At 36.8% G+C, this 12,864-nt stretch overlaps 1 protein-coding gene across 1 annotated transcript; it reads right to left on the reverse strand.

The window, feature by feature from the left end:
- Positions 1-431: 431 nt before the first annotated feature.
- LOC126822295 (T-complex protein 1 subunit epsilon) lies at positions 432-12,514 on the reverse strand. The gene is made up of 10 exons (XM_050551094.2): positions 12,289-12,514; positions 11,684-11,909; positions 10,743-10,941; positions 10,063-10,255; positions 9,134-9,283; positions 8,399-8,518; positions 6,300-6,485; positions 3,954-4,091; positions 3,049-3,229; positions 432-716 (listed from the first exon to the last, which is right to left on the reverse strand). Exons 1-10 carry the CDS (start codon positions 12,391-12,393, stop codon positions 592-594), a joined length of 1,623 nt encoding a protein of 540 aa, XP_050407051.1. The 5' UTR covers positions 12,394-12,514; the 3' UTR covers positions 432-591.
- Positions 12,515-12,864: the final 350 nt, after the last annotated feature.

The following is a 12,864-nucleotide window of genomic DNA, read 5'->3' on the forward strand; positions in this document are numbered from 1 at the left end:
TTGCATTGGAGAAATTTTTTTAGTAGTGGTGTACTGGACTTCAGACACATTATTTTGTAAACTAAGACCATATATGCCAGTACATTTTTGTGGGCCTCTACCAGTTTGAAGATTTGATTGCCCGAAAGTCGGCAAGTGGAGCATGATGTAAAGCAGATTTGCCTTTGGTGATCTGCAGGGCAGCACGCTGAACAGTAATGTCAAGTTAACAGTTAGAAACAGTCACCCAAAACTGAACTTGTAGTAATTTTACCCAGTTTGCAACCAACAATCCTTTCTTTCCCCTTGCAGTGGAATATGTCTGTAGTAGATTTTATCCTATTGGTACAGACCAAAACTACTATCTTATGGAACAATAGTTCATCCTCTTAAACAACACTCTGAAATTCATAAACAGTAATTACATCTGCAACATATTCTAAATTTGGGAATGAAAGACAAACCGTTTTTGATTTTTTTTAAATTTTACATAGAAAATGTTTGGGTATTTTTTTTTTCTTTTACATGAATTATAAATGAAATTTACATATACAAAGTAGCACTGGAGATGAAAATAGTACAAATTAAATATAAATTAAATAAATGCTAGCACTAGAAGCCATCACTAGGTACTCTGACATCATCGATTTTCAGGATCATACGAACTAATTGTGTAGCTAGTAAAAGTTGTTGTTTTTTAGCCATCAGTGTCTCGATAACATGTTGTTCCTTCATGTCTGAAATGATAATTTTTTATTTAGAATCGATCAAACCATTTAATATTGGAGACATAGAGAGAGAGAGAGAGAAATGGGGTTTAACGTCCACTCGACACAAACTAGGTCATTTTGGGACTAACATACGGTTTAATTTTATTTCAATAATTCGCTTGCGCATATAGGGGTCTTTAGCAGTGGGAGGAAACCGGAGGACCCGGAGAAAACCCATGAGGTTGGACAGGCGACCCTCATACATGCCAACTATTCCGATTTTGTCGGAATCATTCCGATTTTCTGAGTCTAATTCTGAATTCCGATTTTACTCTTTATAATTCCGTTTTTTAAAATTTATTGGAAGAAATTTATTATATTTCATTCCTGACCTTTTTGATTGATAAAATCCCTCTCGTTTTATTTTTACATTGACGACTGTCTCGGCATTCTCGCTATTTGTTGTGAATCTGATGGCGATACTGTTTATCGTAGTACGAGTCGGTAAAACAACGAAAATAGTCGAGAACATGTGTCATGTTTTCCTTATTATTATTAATATAAAATGGAATAAGCTATTATGTCTGGACTAATCAAGATCAAAATGTCATGTGGTTATTTCCGTCATTTGCCGTGTCTAATTTGCATAATTCGCGGTAAAACGACGGAAATAGCCAAAAACATGTCTCCAGTGTTCTCGATTATTATTAATATAAAATGGAATAAGCTAATATGTCTGGACTAATCAAGACTAAAATGTCATGTGGTTATTTCGTCATAGGCCGTGCCTAATTTGCATACTTCGCGGATATTATTTGCTACACGGCGGGTTTACCGTTAGTTGCCAGTAACGTTGTTGCTTCTTCCTTAGCAATATTTCCTTCTGACTTGATAAAAAATGTTTTCAAGCTGTTTTCCATGTGTGAAAAAAAACAGATTACAATTATAAATAAAACCCAGTATAAATAATTTACGACTTCTACTTCCGTGTCGGTCGTCAAGACAAACAAAATGGCCTCCAAAACAAATGTCAGACAGAAATACCGGGAAACTTACGGCAAAGAATTTCTAGGAACCATTACGCCCTCGCGTAGAGGCGACGAATTCGCAATTAGTTTAGTCTGTAGGAGTGATTGATGTGTTGCTTACGGTGGTATTACGAACATTTTGAAACTAAAAAAACACTTGAGCTGCTCAAACCTAAAAGCCTCTTACAAAAAATCTTCACTTAACAAATTTAGGTCATGCCTACATGTAAATGACCAAAAGGATATATGCATACTTTCATATATAAATAGGTAAAAAAAAAACTCAGATGCATGGACCTAAATCACCAGCTGTTTTTATCCAATAATACAAGGTACTGCTTTAAATAGGTGCTAATTTCTCAATACAAGGCATTCTGATTTTCAATCTCCTCAGGTTGGCATGTATGGACCCTACTCCTTGTCACGTACAACCGGGGATTCGAAACCACGCCAGTCGACTCAATGACAGACTTTATGATACAGCGCGCGCATGCTAACCATTCAGCCATCCAACCCCCCCTTGGAGACATAGATTATAGCCAAGAAATACATAGCTGTTAAAGTATAATCAGTAATATTTCCCTTAACAATATCGTAGAAAATGGTGTACAAAAACAGCATTGCAACAAATTTCATTAGTTACCGGGGTCCTTAATACAGATAGAAAAGTATATATAGTCAAATTTGTATATTCTTCTACATGTATTAATCTTTTATTAAAGCATTAACCACTCAGATGTTAAATAGAGAATCCCCTACACGTCTTTTTTGCTATTAAAAATATAACAAAACCCTTTCTTAAGCGCACAAATAAGTATAATTCTTTGGTATAGATTTAATTTTACTGAACCTGATGATTACATTACGTCGTAATGATACATCATTAATTGACAGCAAGTTGCCCATTGCAAAGTGTTTCCTTTAAGTATTCTAAATGTTTATGGTAATTAAGAAACTTTTCCCAAAAAATTTTTACTTGATCCAAAAAGTAGTTGCTTTTTAATTGGCCATTCATGTAAAACGATAACTCCTTAGGAGGTATCGCTCAGTAGATTATGTAAGTTATAACATAAGCGATATCTACTGTAGAATGTGTTATTAGGTGATCAAATGTCATATGAGATCCCCAAAATTGATATTCAATATTCAATTTATGATCATGGATGACAAACGAAACAAAAGAAATAAATATTTTTATACTAACATTGTTTATTTGAATAAAATGGATAATGGCATTAGCCTTTTATTTCAACTGAGTATATTAATTAATTAATTTCTTTCCTCCATGATGTAAAGTTTTGCAGTGAACCTCGTGTAAATAGAAATCTTACCGTTTGATCCTCGGTGTAGACAGTCAATACCAAGTCTAGGATTCTTCTCTTTCACATGACGAGACTTCACCTCGGCCAAAGTGTGAATAGGTGCATGTCCACTATTTTCAGCTAGAGCTAAAGGAATACTTTCCAAGGCTTCGGAGAATGAACGGACAGCATACTGTTCTAAGGTTGAAATCTGAAAAAGTAATATTAATTTTCTACAGCTTGGTATGCAATACATTACACTAACATTTGTAGCTTCAGATTGTGTTTTTGTAGATTCACAACCATAACCACTCCCCCTCCCAGACCCACATTTGAAGAGGCACTAGCGTAAAGAAACTTAACACTGAATAGGTTAGTTCGGATATACGCCCTGCACGAGATGGACAGAGAAACTATAAAAAAAAAACAACGTAAAAAGCAGTGGGCCATAATCCAGGAACTCGGATCTTTGGGAAATAAACATCTAATTTAAGTTTCATTGAAATCGGATATAAATTGTGACCTCTACAGGATCCACAACCTATTTGCATACAGAGAGAGGCCATTTTATCCAGCAGTTTCGGTCCTATTTTCACGAAATTCAAACTTTACCGTAATTATGGTTTGACGGTGATAAATTTAAATTTTTTTTTTTAAATCGGATAAAAATTGTCACCTCTAAGAGGAGCAACAAGCTAAAAACACGTTTCTTCATACAATCAGAGGCCATAATCCAGGAAATCACAGTCCGATATGCGCGAATATCGAAAAACAAACAGATCTTTGGGATATAAACATATATTTTAAGTTTCATCAGAATCGTGACCTGTAAGTGCCCTCTAACAAATTGTGGACGGACCGGGGCAACGACAATATACATCCACATGATAATCAGTGCATATAAAAATTACAAACGTGTTAAAATATAAATAAACCTCGTCAGCTGCAGAAGCTACAGCCAATGAACAGGCAATTTCAGGTGCCCCTCCACCAAACACAACCCGATCATCACGAACTAAATTACGGATAACACACAAAGCATCATGTAAACTTCTTTTAGCTTCTTCAACAATCTGTAAAATAATATATTTTTGATGCAATGTATATTCATACACAAGATCAAGCTTTTTCAAACATAATATGTATGTCTACAGTTTTCTTGCTCAGCCCCTCAGATTTCATACATAGAAAGTAGCCATCTGAAATTCTCAGATTTTCAGGAAATCTTCTTTTTGTTATATGCGATACTTTCAATTGAGCTTCAATAACGATATAGGAATAATTGCAAACCTCCAACATGAAAATGTTGCGAACCACCTTTTGATTTTATCACATTTATATAATATAACAATTTATATAGCACTGACAATACATACTCTGTGAGCAGCTCTCAAACGCTTTACATTGTCAATTACCTTATATTCAGAGAGAATGTATGACAAATTCAATCTGATTATACAATAAGATAAATGTTTTATATAGCATAGTGTCTGAACTACTTAAAATATACATATCTTAGTAGGTATTCTCTATGCTAATCTTATATTTAATCGCAAAGGGTTTACACCAAAAAGTATGCTATTTGACAAAGTTAATTTCACTAGGCCTACCCAGTGCACTATAATTTATTGACTTGTATATATACTATTCAAAAAAAGTAGGGGATATTTGATTTTGGGGGCATAATACTAAAATATGCAAATGACTACGAAAAAAGTCACTATAGAACCTAACAGAAGAAACATTTCCAGTTACATGTGACGCCCAAACGCACCAATAGCTACCGCATGGAATGCAGGTGATGCTTGGGATCATCATGGGGGTCCAACCCAAGATTTGCACGACTCTGACTTTGAATGTTACAGTCATTGTGGCATTGAATTCCAGGGTGGAAACATCAGTTTAATTGTTTTAGTGACCAGAAAACAAATTTTGATATGCGTCGGCTTACCCAAAATGAAAGGTTACGTGCCCTTGGCATGCTACAGATCGGCACAACACAGGCGGTTGTGGCGCGGACGATGAATGTTTCTCAGTCTGTCATAAGCAGGCTATGGTCCAGATACCGTGATACACAATCTGTACAGGACAGACCACGCTCAGGTCGACCAAGGGCGACAACTCAAGCCCAGGATCGATTTATCCGTACCTTGGCCTTGAGAAATCGTGTCATCACAGCAAATCAGATCAGCGCTCGTCTTCAAACAGACACTGGTGTGAGAGTGAGTGGCCAGACGATTTGGAATCGACTGCATAGGGGTCACCTTCGCGCCCGACGTCCTCGCGTGATCCCTTGTTTGAGAGATCATCACATTCAGGCAAGACGTCGTTGGTGTAGGGATCGTCAACACTGGGATAATCGACGCTGGAGCAATGTGATGTTTTCAGATGAGTCAAGGTTCACTGTTGATTTTTTGGACAGACGAAGGAGGGTGTGGCGTCGTCGAAACGAGCGCTTCCAAGACGTTAACGTCATCAGACATGATCGATTTGGGGGTGGTTCTGTTATGGTGTGGGCAGGCATCACTGTTGCTGGAAGAACGGCTTTACATGTTGTTGCAGGGCGTGTTACAGGCCAGTACTACCGGGACAACATCTTGGCAGTCCATGTTGTGCCGTTCGCACGACGTCATGGCCGCCGTTTCATCTTCCAGGATGACAACGCAAGATGTCACAGGGCCAGGATCGTTACAGGTTACCTCCAACAACAGAACATCACCACATTACCTTGGCCAGCACTGAGTCCCGACCTCTCCCCCATCGAGCATGTCTGGGACATGCTTGGACAGAGGTTACGTCAACGTCAACAACGTCCTGCCAATGTCCAAGAACTTGCTGCTGCGTTGCAACAGGAATGGGACAATCTGGACCAAAATGACCTTAGACGTCTCATTAGGAGTATGCCACGTCGGATCAATGCTTGTTTGGCAAACAGAGGAGGATTTACCCGTTACTGACTTGGTTGTGATGCTGTGGTAACTTTGCTGTTTGACCCCGGGTATCATTTTACCCTTATAATGGTCAGTCTGTGCCTTACTTAGTCTAACGATCATTTGGAATAAATCGATGAATGTGAACTTCATTTCATTTTGTCATTTGTTTCTTCGTCAGTTTCATTAGGTGACTTTAATAACACTTAAAAATCAAATATCCCCTACTTTTTTTGAATAGTATATGTCACACTCTGGGCTTTCGATTAAAGTCAGGCAAAAACAGCATCCAGAATAAACAAAGAAGATCAGTATTCCATCAACAAAGTCTCAAACTATTGAACCACTCACCATTTTATTTCCACCTCTGATGAAGATTGTTACAGCTCTAGAATTTTTACATTCTTCTATAACCAACATTCGTTCTTTTGTTGTACCGAATGTTAATTCTCTAACAATACCAGCATGACCTAATTTCTCTGGAGTTAATTCTTCAAATCTTGGTACAATGCGACCTCCTGTTGCTATGGCAATCAACTGAAAATTATTTTAAAATGGTTATTCCTGTTACGAAAACAAATGAAAACTATAAATTAATAACTGAAAGATGTAGAGCTGATGTGAAATTAAAATGAATGATGTACAAACATTTGAATGTCAACTGTGGTAATTAAAAAAAAAAAAAAAGGATAAATACACTCCAAGCCATTAAAAACGCAATACCTAATTCGTTAAATATTTCTGGTAAACGTTTTCTTGGGCTTTCCTATCTTATGGCACATAGGTGAAACTGATGATGGGTCTCTTTTTGTGGAGTTCTGGGTTTGAACCCAATATCAGTTCTCGGTAATGAATATTGTTCGTGCAAACGCAACACTTGTCTTTTTTCACAATTTTAAGCAGTCCCATGTCACACGTTTTGCATGTGTATTCCCTGCACTCTGGTCCTTTAAATACAGATCAAAATTTCAACGTTCATCACTTTGGAAAAATGACACCTTACACAAGAAAACAGGAACAGTGCTATTGGCATGCTGGATCAGGGGGCTTTACAGGTAGCCGTCTCCAGACACTTATGTCCACCCATCAACCATTGCTCGCCTCAGACAACACTTCCACACCACTGGAAGAGTTGCCAATTGACCCTGACTTGGATCGCCACCTTTAACCGCTGCTCAAGATCGCCACATCTGACTACAACATCTGCACATCAGGTTCCAGTCAGCTACTGCTACTGCCAGGGGAACTGCTGGAACATGGCAACTTCAGATCAGCCTCAAACAGTCCGAAGGCACCTGGCTGCTCTTGGGTTACGCTGCTGTCGACCATACCAAGGTCAAATCCTTTTGCATCGTCATCGACTTGCCAGACAGCAATGGGCCACAAATCAGGGGTATCTGCACAACCCATCATGGCGAAATGTCATCTTCTCGGATGAATCCCGATTCAAACTCAGTTTTCCTGATGGATGTCACCGTATCTACCGACGTCGAAATGAACGCTTCGCCGGTAACTGCGTGCTGGAAAGGGATCATTTCGGGGGAGGTGGCGACATGGTTTGGACTGCTATCAACGTCAACTTCCCAGTTGGTGGTGGTCCAAGGCAATCTCAACGCTCGACATTATGTTGACGCCATCTTTCGTCTGGTGTTGCTTCTATTGCTGGCTCAACATGGCATCCGTTAACAAATGGTTTTCCAGCATGACAACGCCCAACTGCCAGGTTGACAAGAGACTTTCTGAACACTCATCATGTCCGTGTTATGGATTGGCCCGCTATGTCTCCCGACATGAACCCAATTGAACACCTTTGGGATGAACTTGGATGGGTTCAAACTCAAGCCATGCCCCCTTGAACTGTTGCAGAGTTGGCACAGGCACTCCAAAATCATTGGCAAACAATCCCACAGCGTGTAGTGAGACATCTGTGCCAGTCCATGCCAAGGCGACTTCAGGCATGTGTAAGAGCTCAGGGTGGACATACCCGATATTGACTTCAGCTAACCCCTGCTTTGTTTCATTGTTCCGACGTTTCGGTTTTGTGCATTTATAGTGAATTCTTTCATGAAATTATCCACAGATGCTTGTTATCTCATCTTTGTCAATTGTTATGTACATTTGTTAAATGTTGTTGCAGTACATGTAAATAAGCTTTGAATTTGGCAATGCGTTTTTTAATGGCTTTGAGTGTAAATAAAAAAAAACAAATATGCAGAATATTTCGCTACAGAGTCCTTATTACTTTCGACAACAAAACAAATATCATTTCTAGATCATGATGAAAACAACCATAGATTCACATACTATTCAATAATCCAAGCATTGGCAATTTAATGCAATGCATTTTGAACGAACATCTAAAATCGGTTACAACCGCTGCACTCCACACAGCATTGAAATAAATAAAACAGCCAGGTGATTTTGGAATGCAATCAATTAAATATACCAACCTCTATTTCAGGACCACCAACCCACCGTACAGCAGGTAATTGTTTTTGTAATAATAAATGATTGGCCTCATCGTCAAAACCCCATTGACATATAACTAAGTTAGCTCCCTTATCCTTCACCTGTAACATACATGTAGGAACATTTTTATTTTATTTAGTCAATATTTAGTTCATTCCAACAGGATTATATAATTCAGCAAATAATTCCACTCTGTAAGAATGACATTATTAAGACATCAAATTGTAAATTTCAGACATTAACGCCAGATACACTCATTATCAGATATGTAAATATTTGAGCATTAAAACATTTTAAAACAAAGGGAAGGCAACAAGATATTTTTGATAGCTTCCTAATAAAGATTTTTTATTAAATACAAGAACAGATTGGAATATTTTTTTTTTTTATCCAATTTTGCATGTCATCTATCTTCCATCCAGAGAAAATTTATAGTAAATTGAATCTGATTATCACAGTAAGATATTTAGAGGTTTTATATAGCATAGTGTCTGAACTACTTAAAATATTTATATCTTAGTAGGTATTCTCTATGCTAATTTCAAATTCAATGTCTATAGATTTATACAAAGCATAATCTTTCTCATACACGGCACAGGTCACTTGTTATTGATTGGGTATTAAAACAATAGATTTTGTTCAATCCAATCCATACAAGTCTTGTGCATAGAACTCAAGAATGAAAATAATTAAAACAAAATGTACAGCCTACATACCGATTGAACCATACTTTCAAACTTGCTGATTTCATATTCTCTCAGTTTATGATAATCTTCTACTGATGTGACGTCTAACTTGTGTTTAGTTTTAGGTTTAGGGGGTTCAAATGGACAGGTGAGGATAGCCATTTTAGCATCTTTAACAACCTGAAAATGATCAGAGAAAACATTTAAACAGTGAAATGGAATGAACAGCTGATGTTCAAATACTCATTAACAAACAATGGTCTTCAAGTAACTCATCATTTTATGTTACTTAATATGCTTAATATAATTTCCCAAAATTTATTCAATGTTAATTGACAAACTATTTGGATTGATTATGAATTATATATAATTACTTGAAATCAAATGCAGTAATTATACATTCAATTCATTTTTCAAAGCCATACCATTACAGTTTTTGGGTCATAACGTGTGCGCCTCACCTGAAATTTTCCCTTTGCCTTTATGCCGTAACTTGATATTTCGAAGAAATAATTCATAGAAAAAAAAAATCTGTTATAGCCAATCAAATACAAAAACCAGCGGCTGCCAGGCAGGATTCGCCCACATTTGCGTACAAAGAGCGGCCATTTTGTCGGGCAGTTTCTTTTCGATTTTCCCGAAATTCGAATTCAACCTTCATTATGGTGGAATGGTGAAATATTTAAACGGTTTTTAAAATCAGAAAAAAAAATTGTAACCTCTAGAGAATCCGCAAGATAAAAATGCAATTTTTCGAACAATCAGAAGCCGTAATCCAGGAAGTTACGTTCGGATATACACAATTATCAAAAGGAACCAAGATCTTAGTGTGTAATGATGATATATTCACATTATTTTGTGGGAGGGTGGTCCCCCACACATTTGCAAGTCTGATTGTACTTGCCCCAGCCCTGTTTCAAGCAAGTCCATTAATTATCGATCAAATGTAAGTAACTTACTTTAGGCATCTGTGGATGACTCATATCTTTGTCAATAACAACACCTTTAACTAACATTGTATCTTCTAACTTCCCTCCAACTTTGCCTTCTACTTTGATCAGTTCAAAATCAACATCCTTACGATCTAAATCAGCCACAGCTAGAATAGCATTAACAGCTATTTCAGCCATCTGACGATGACAACGATTAATACTGAAAAGGATATTGACATCTTTAGCACCATATTTATATATATACAAGTCTTGTATGCCATTGGGAGTTGCGTGCCCTTGTTTAGAAATTTGGTGGGCTAAACCAGACTTCTACCATTCTCTGACTGACGGGCCTGTATGATCAAGACTATTTTATACAAACCATCTTGACAGAAATCCTACTTTAGAAGATTGCTAGGTTGGCAAGTCAGCAAATAATTTTAAAAACTTGTAAGAGCAAAAAGAAAATATGACTAGTAGGCTATTCTATTTAGATATTTAAATTCTACTAAACAACCAAAATATGCTGCTCCTAACGACACCACAAAAAAATAGCAAATTGCACAATAAACCGAACATAATTTTATAAATCTGTTGTCACAACAGACAATCTAACCATTACTCGTGAAAACCAAAGATTTTATGGGCAGCTCAACCTATCAAGGCATATATTTCATTATTAAGGTGAGAAAAACTAAATAACTTACATTTTAGATCCCAAGGTTGTCATAGCTAATCTGATTAAAGGTTCTGGTTTCTTTAAATCCACCTCAAATCTTTCACTAATTTTATCTAATGTTTCTACAGCAACTTTAGCTGCAATTTCATATCCATCAGCTATTCTGATTGGATGAATTCCTCGATCTAGCAACTGTTCAGCTTGTTCTAACAAAGCACCAGCTAAAACTGAAACAATAGAAATTACAAAATTGTTAAAATGCCAGGCATCAAATAAAAGCCCACCATCTTCATTTTGACAGGTATTAAAAAACACCTCAAAGCATTGTTTTGCTTCATTAAATCTTGATAGGATTCCTACTTGCACTAGCGAAACAAAACACAAAAACTGACCATCGGAGTTTAAACAAGTTTAGTGTGACAGTGACGGCAGTAACTTTACAAATCAAACTGACAGGTATTAGGGGTTTCAGGTCATGTGACTTTAAAGCGTGAAATCTCACAGCCAGCGGATCAAATATAGCCCACTTCAATCTATGACTCTGAATTACTACTTTATTTAAATGTATAACTAGCAATTTTATGGTAATAGTTTAATTATAAATTTAAATATTTGCAAAGATTCAGTCTTAAAAATTATGAAATGTAAGCAAATTCATCCTTTATGTACGGGAGACACTCGCGGGAAAATATTGCTCTGACGTCACGTGGCCGGGGTTTTCCATACATGCGAACTGCTACGGCTCACTTCATTGGTGAATCGCACATTAGTTTCCGGGAGGATTTCAACATAGCCTATCAAACGATAGTTAACATTTTTGTGATTATTATGATGCATGATACCCCGAGCTACGATAATTACAGCCGTAGAAATCAGACTTTATATGTTTTGCCGACTGAAATTGATGGACCAAACCTTAGGTCATTAGGATATTGATTGGCTAATACACAATTGCCATAAATAACGCACCTACAACTCCTGTTGTACCGTCACCTATTTCATCATCTTGTGATCGTGATAACTGGACCATTAGCTTTGCAATCTGATGTTCGACATCCATCTGACTAAGAATTGTAGCTCCATCATTTGTGATTGTTAAGTCTCCATCAGGTCCTACAAGCATCTTATCCAGACCCTTGGGGCCCAGACTTGTCTTCAAAACATTGGCTATTGATTTGGCAGCAAGAATGTGACTCTAAATAAGAAAAATATATATTACATTAGATCATTAAATTCTATAAAACTTTTATTTTATTATTTCACACACTACCTCATAGTTTCTGTCCTTCGAATGGACCGATCAATTACATGTTCAAACCAGTTGCGAAAAAGTAGACATAACAAATTGAAAAGAATTTCCATCCCTGATAAAAAGGCTGATTGGCCTAAATGAAATTGGCCAACACAACCTCTAACAGTCCTGAATATAAGCCTGGAACTGTAACAATAATGTTTAAAATACTTTGATCAATCATCAAAGAGGTATCTCATAAATAGGTCTTTAACTTGCATTCACCAGAATTTGGAGCAGAATATATATATACATGTCAAACCATAATAAAGTATTTTTTTACCTTGTGGGCCTCAATGCCTGTTAAACGGGTCTTATTTTCCTGATCGCGAACAATGATAAATGGACGACCATATTCATCAAACGCAATGGAACCCGTGCCAGCCATAATGGCAGAAAAATACTTTCAGATGTAGTTTACGAAGCTGATGCCGGTGGATTATTTTCGGCTACTCAAATTCATCAGCGTGCAGAAGATTCCAGAATTTACATGGTTTACCGAAATATTGGATGTTAGCTGGTAAGAAACGAAATAAAATTGATTGCATATATTTTGGTAAGTGATGGGTTGCATGGATTAATATGACTGTAAGAACTACTTATGAGAGAAAAATAAATTTTATAAACATTTAAAAAAATTAATAAATGACCGAGAATATAATTTTTCTGCGTGTCGTGTTTATGTGTATTCTTAAATTTTGATATCCTAAACCGGATACCGCGAACTCTCACGAGACAACACGCGGAATAAAAGTGTAAACAATTTACATAGCAACGAACTGGTTCAGGATATCAAATTTGATTTTAGTTTGTCACCGAAAATTAGAAAGAAAGAAAAATCCGAATCTCCCATACGTCT

This window comes from Patella vulgata, chromosome 5 (genome assembly GCF_932274485.2).
Source record: "Patella vulgata chromosome 5, xgPatVulg1.2, whole genome shotgun sequence".
In the NCBI taxonomy this organism is placed as follows: domain Eukaryota; kingdom Metazoa; phylum Mollusca; class Gastropoda; family Patellidae; genus Patella; species Patella vulgata.

What these genes read in the sequence shown, in the direction of transcription:
- LOC126822295 (XM_050551094.2), bottom strand. Translation starts at nt 12,393, where the DNA reads ATGGCTGGCACGGGTTCCATTGCGTTTGATGAATATGGTCGTCCATTT. An exon ending in ACAACCTTGGGATCTAAAAT is followed by an intron (nt 10,256 to 10,742) that starts GTAAGTTATTTA and finishes TATCCTTTTCAG; the next exon opens with TATTAATCGTTGTCATCGTC. An exon ending in TCTACACCGAGGATCAAACG is followed by an intron (nt 717 to 3,048) that starts GTAAGATTTCTA and finishes TTATCATTTCAG; the next exon opens with ACATGAAGGAACAACATGTT.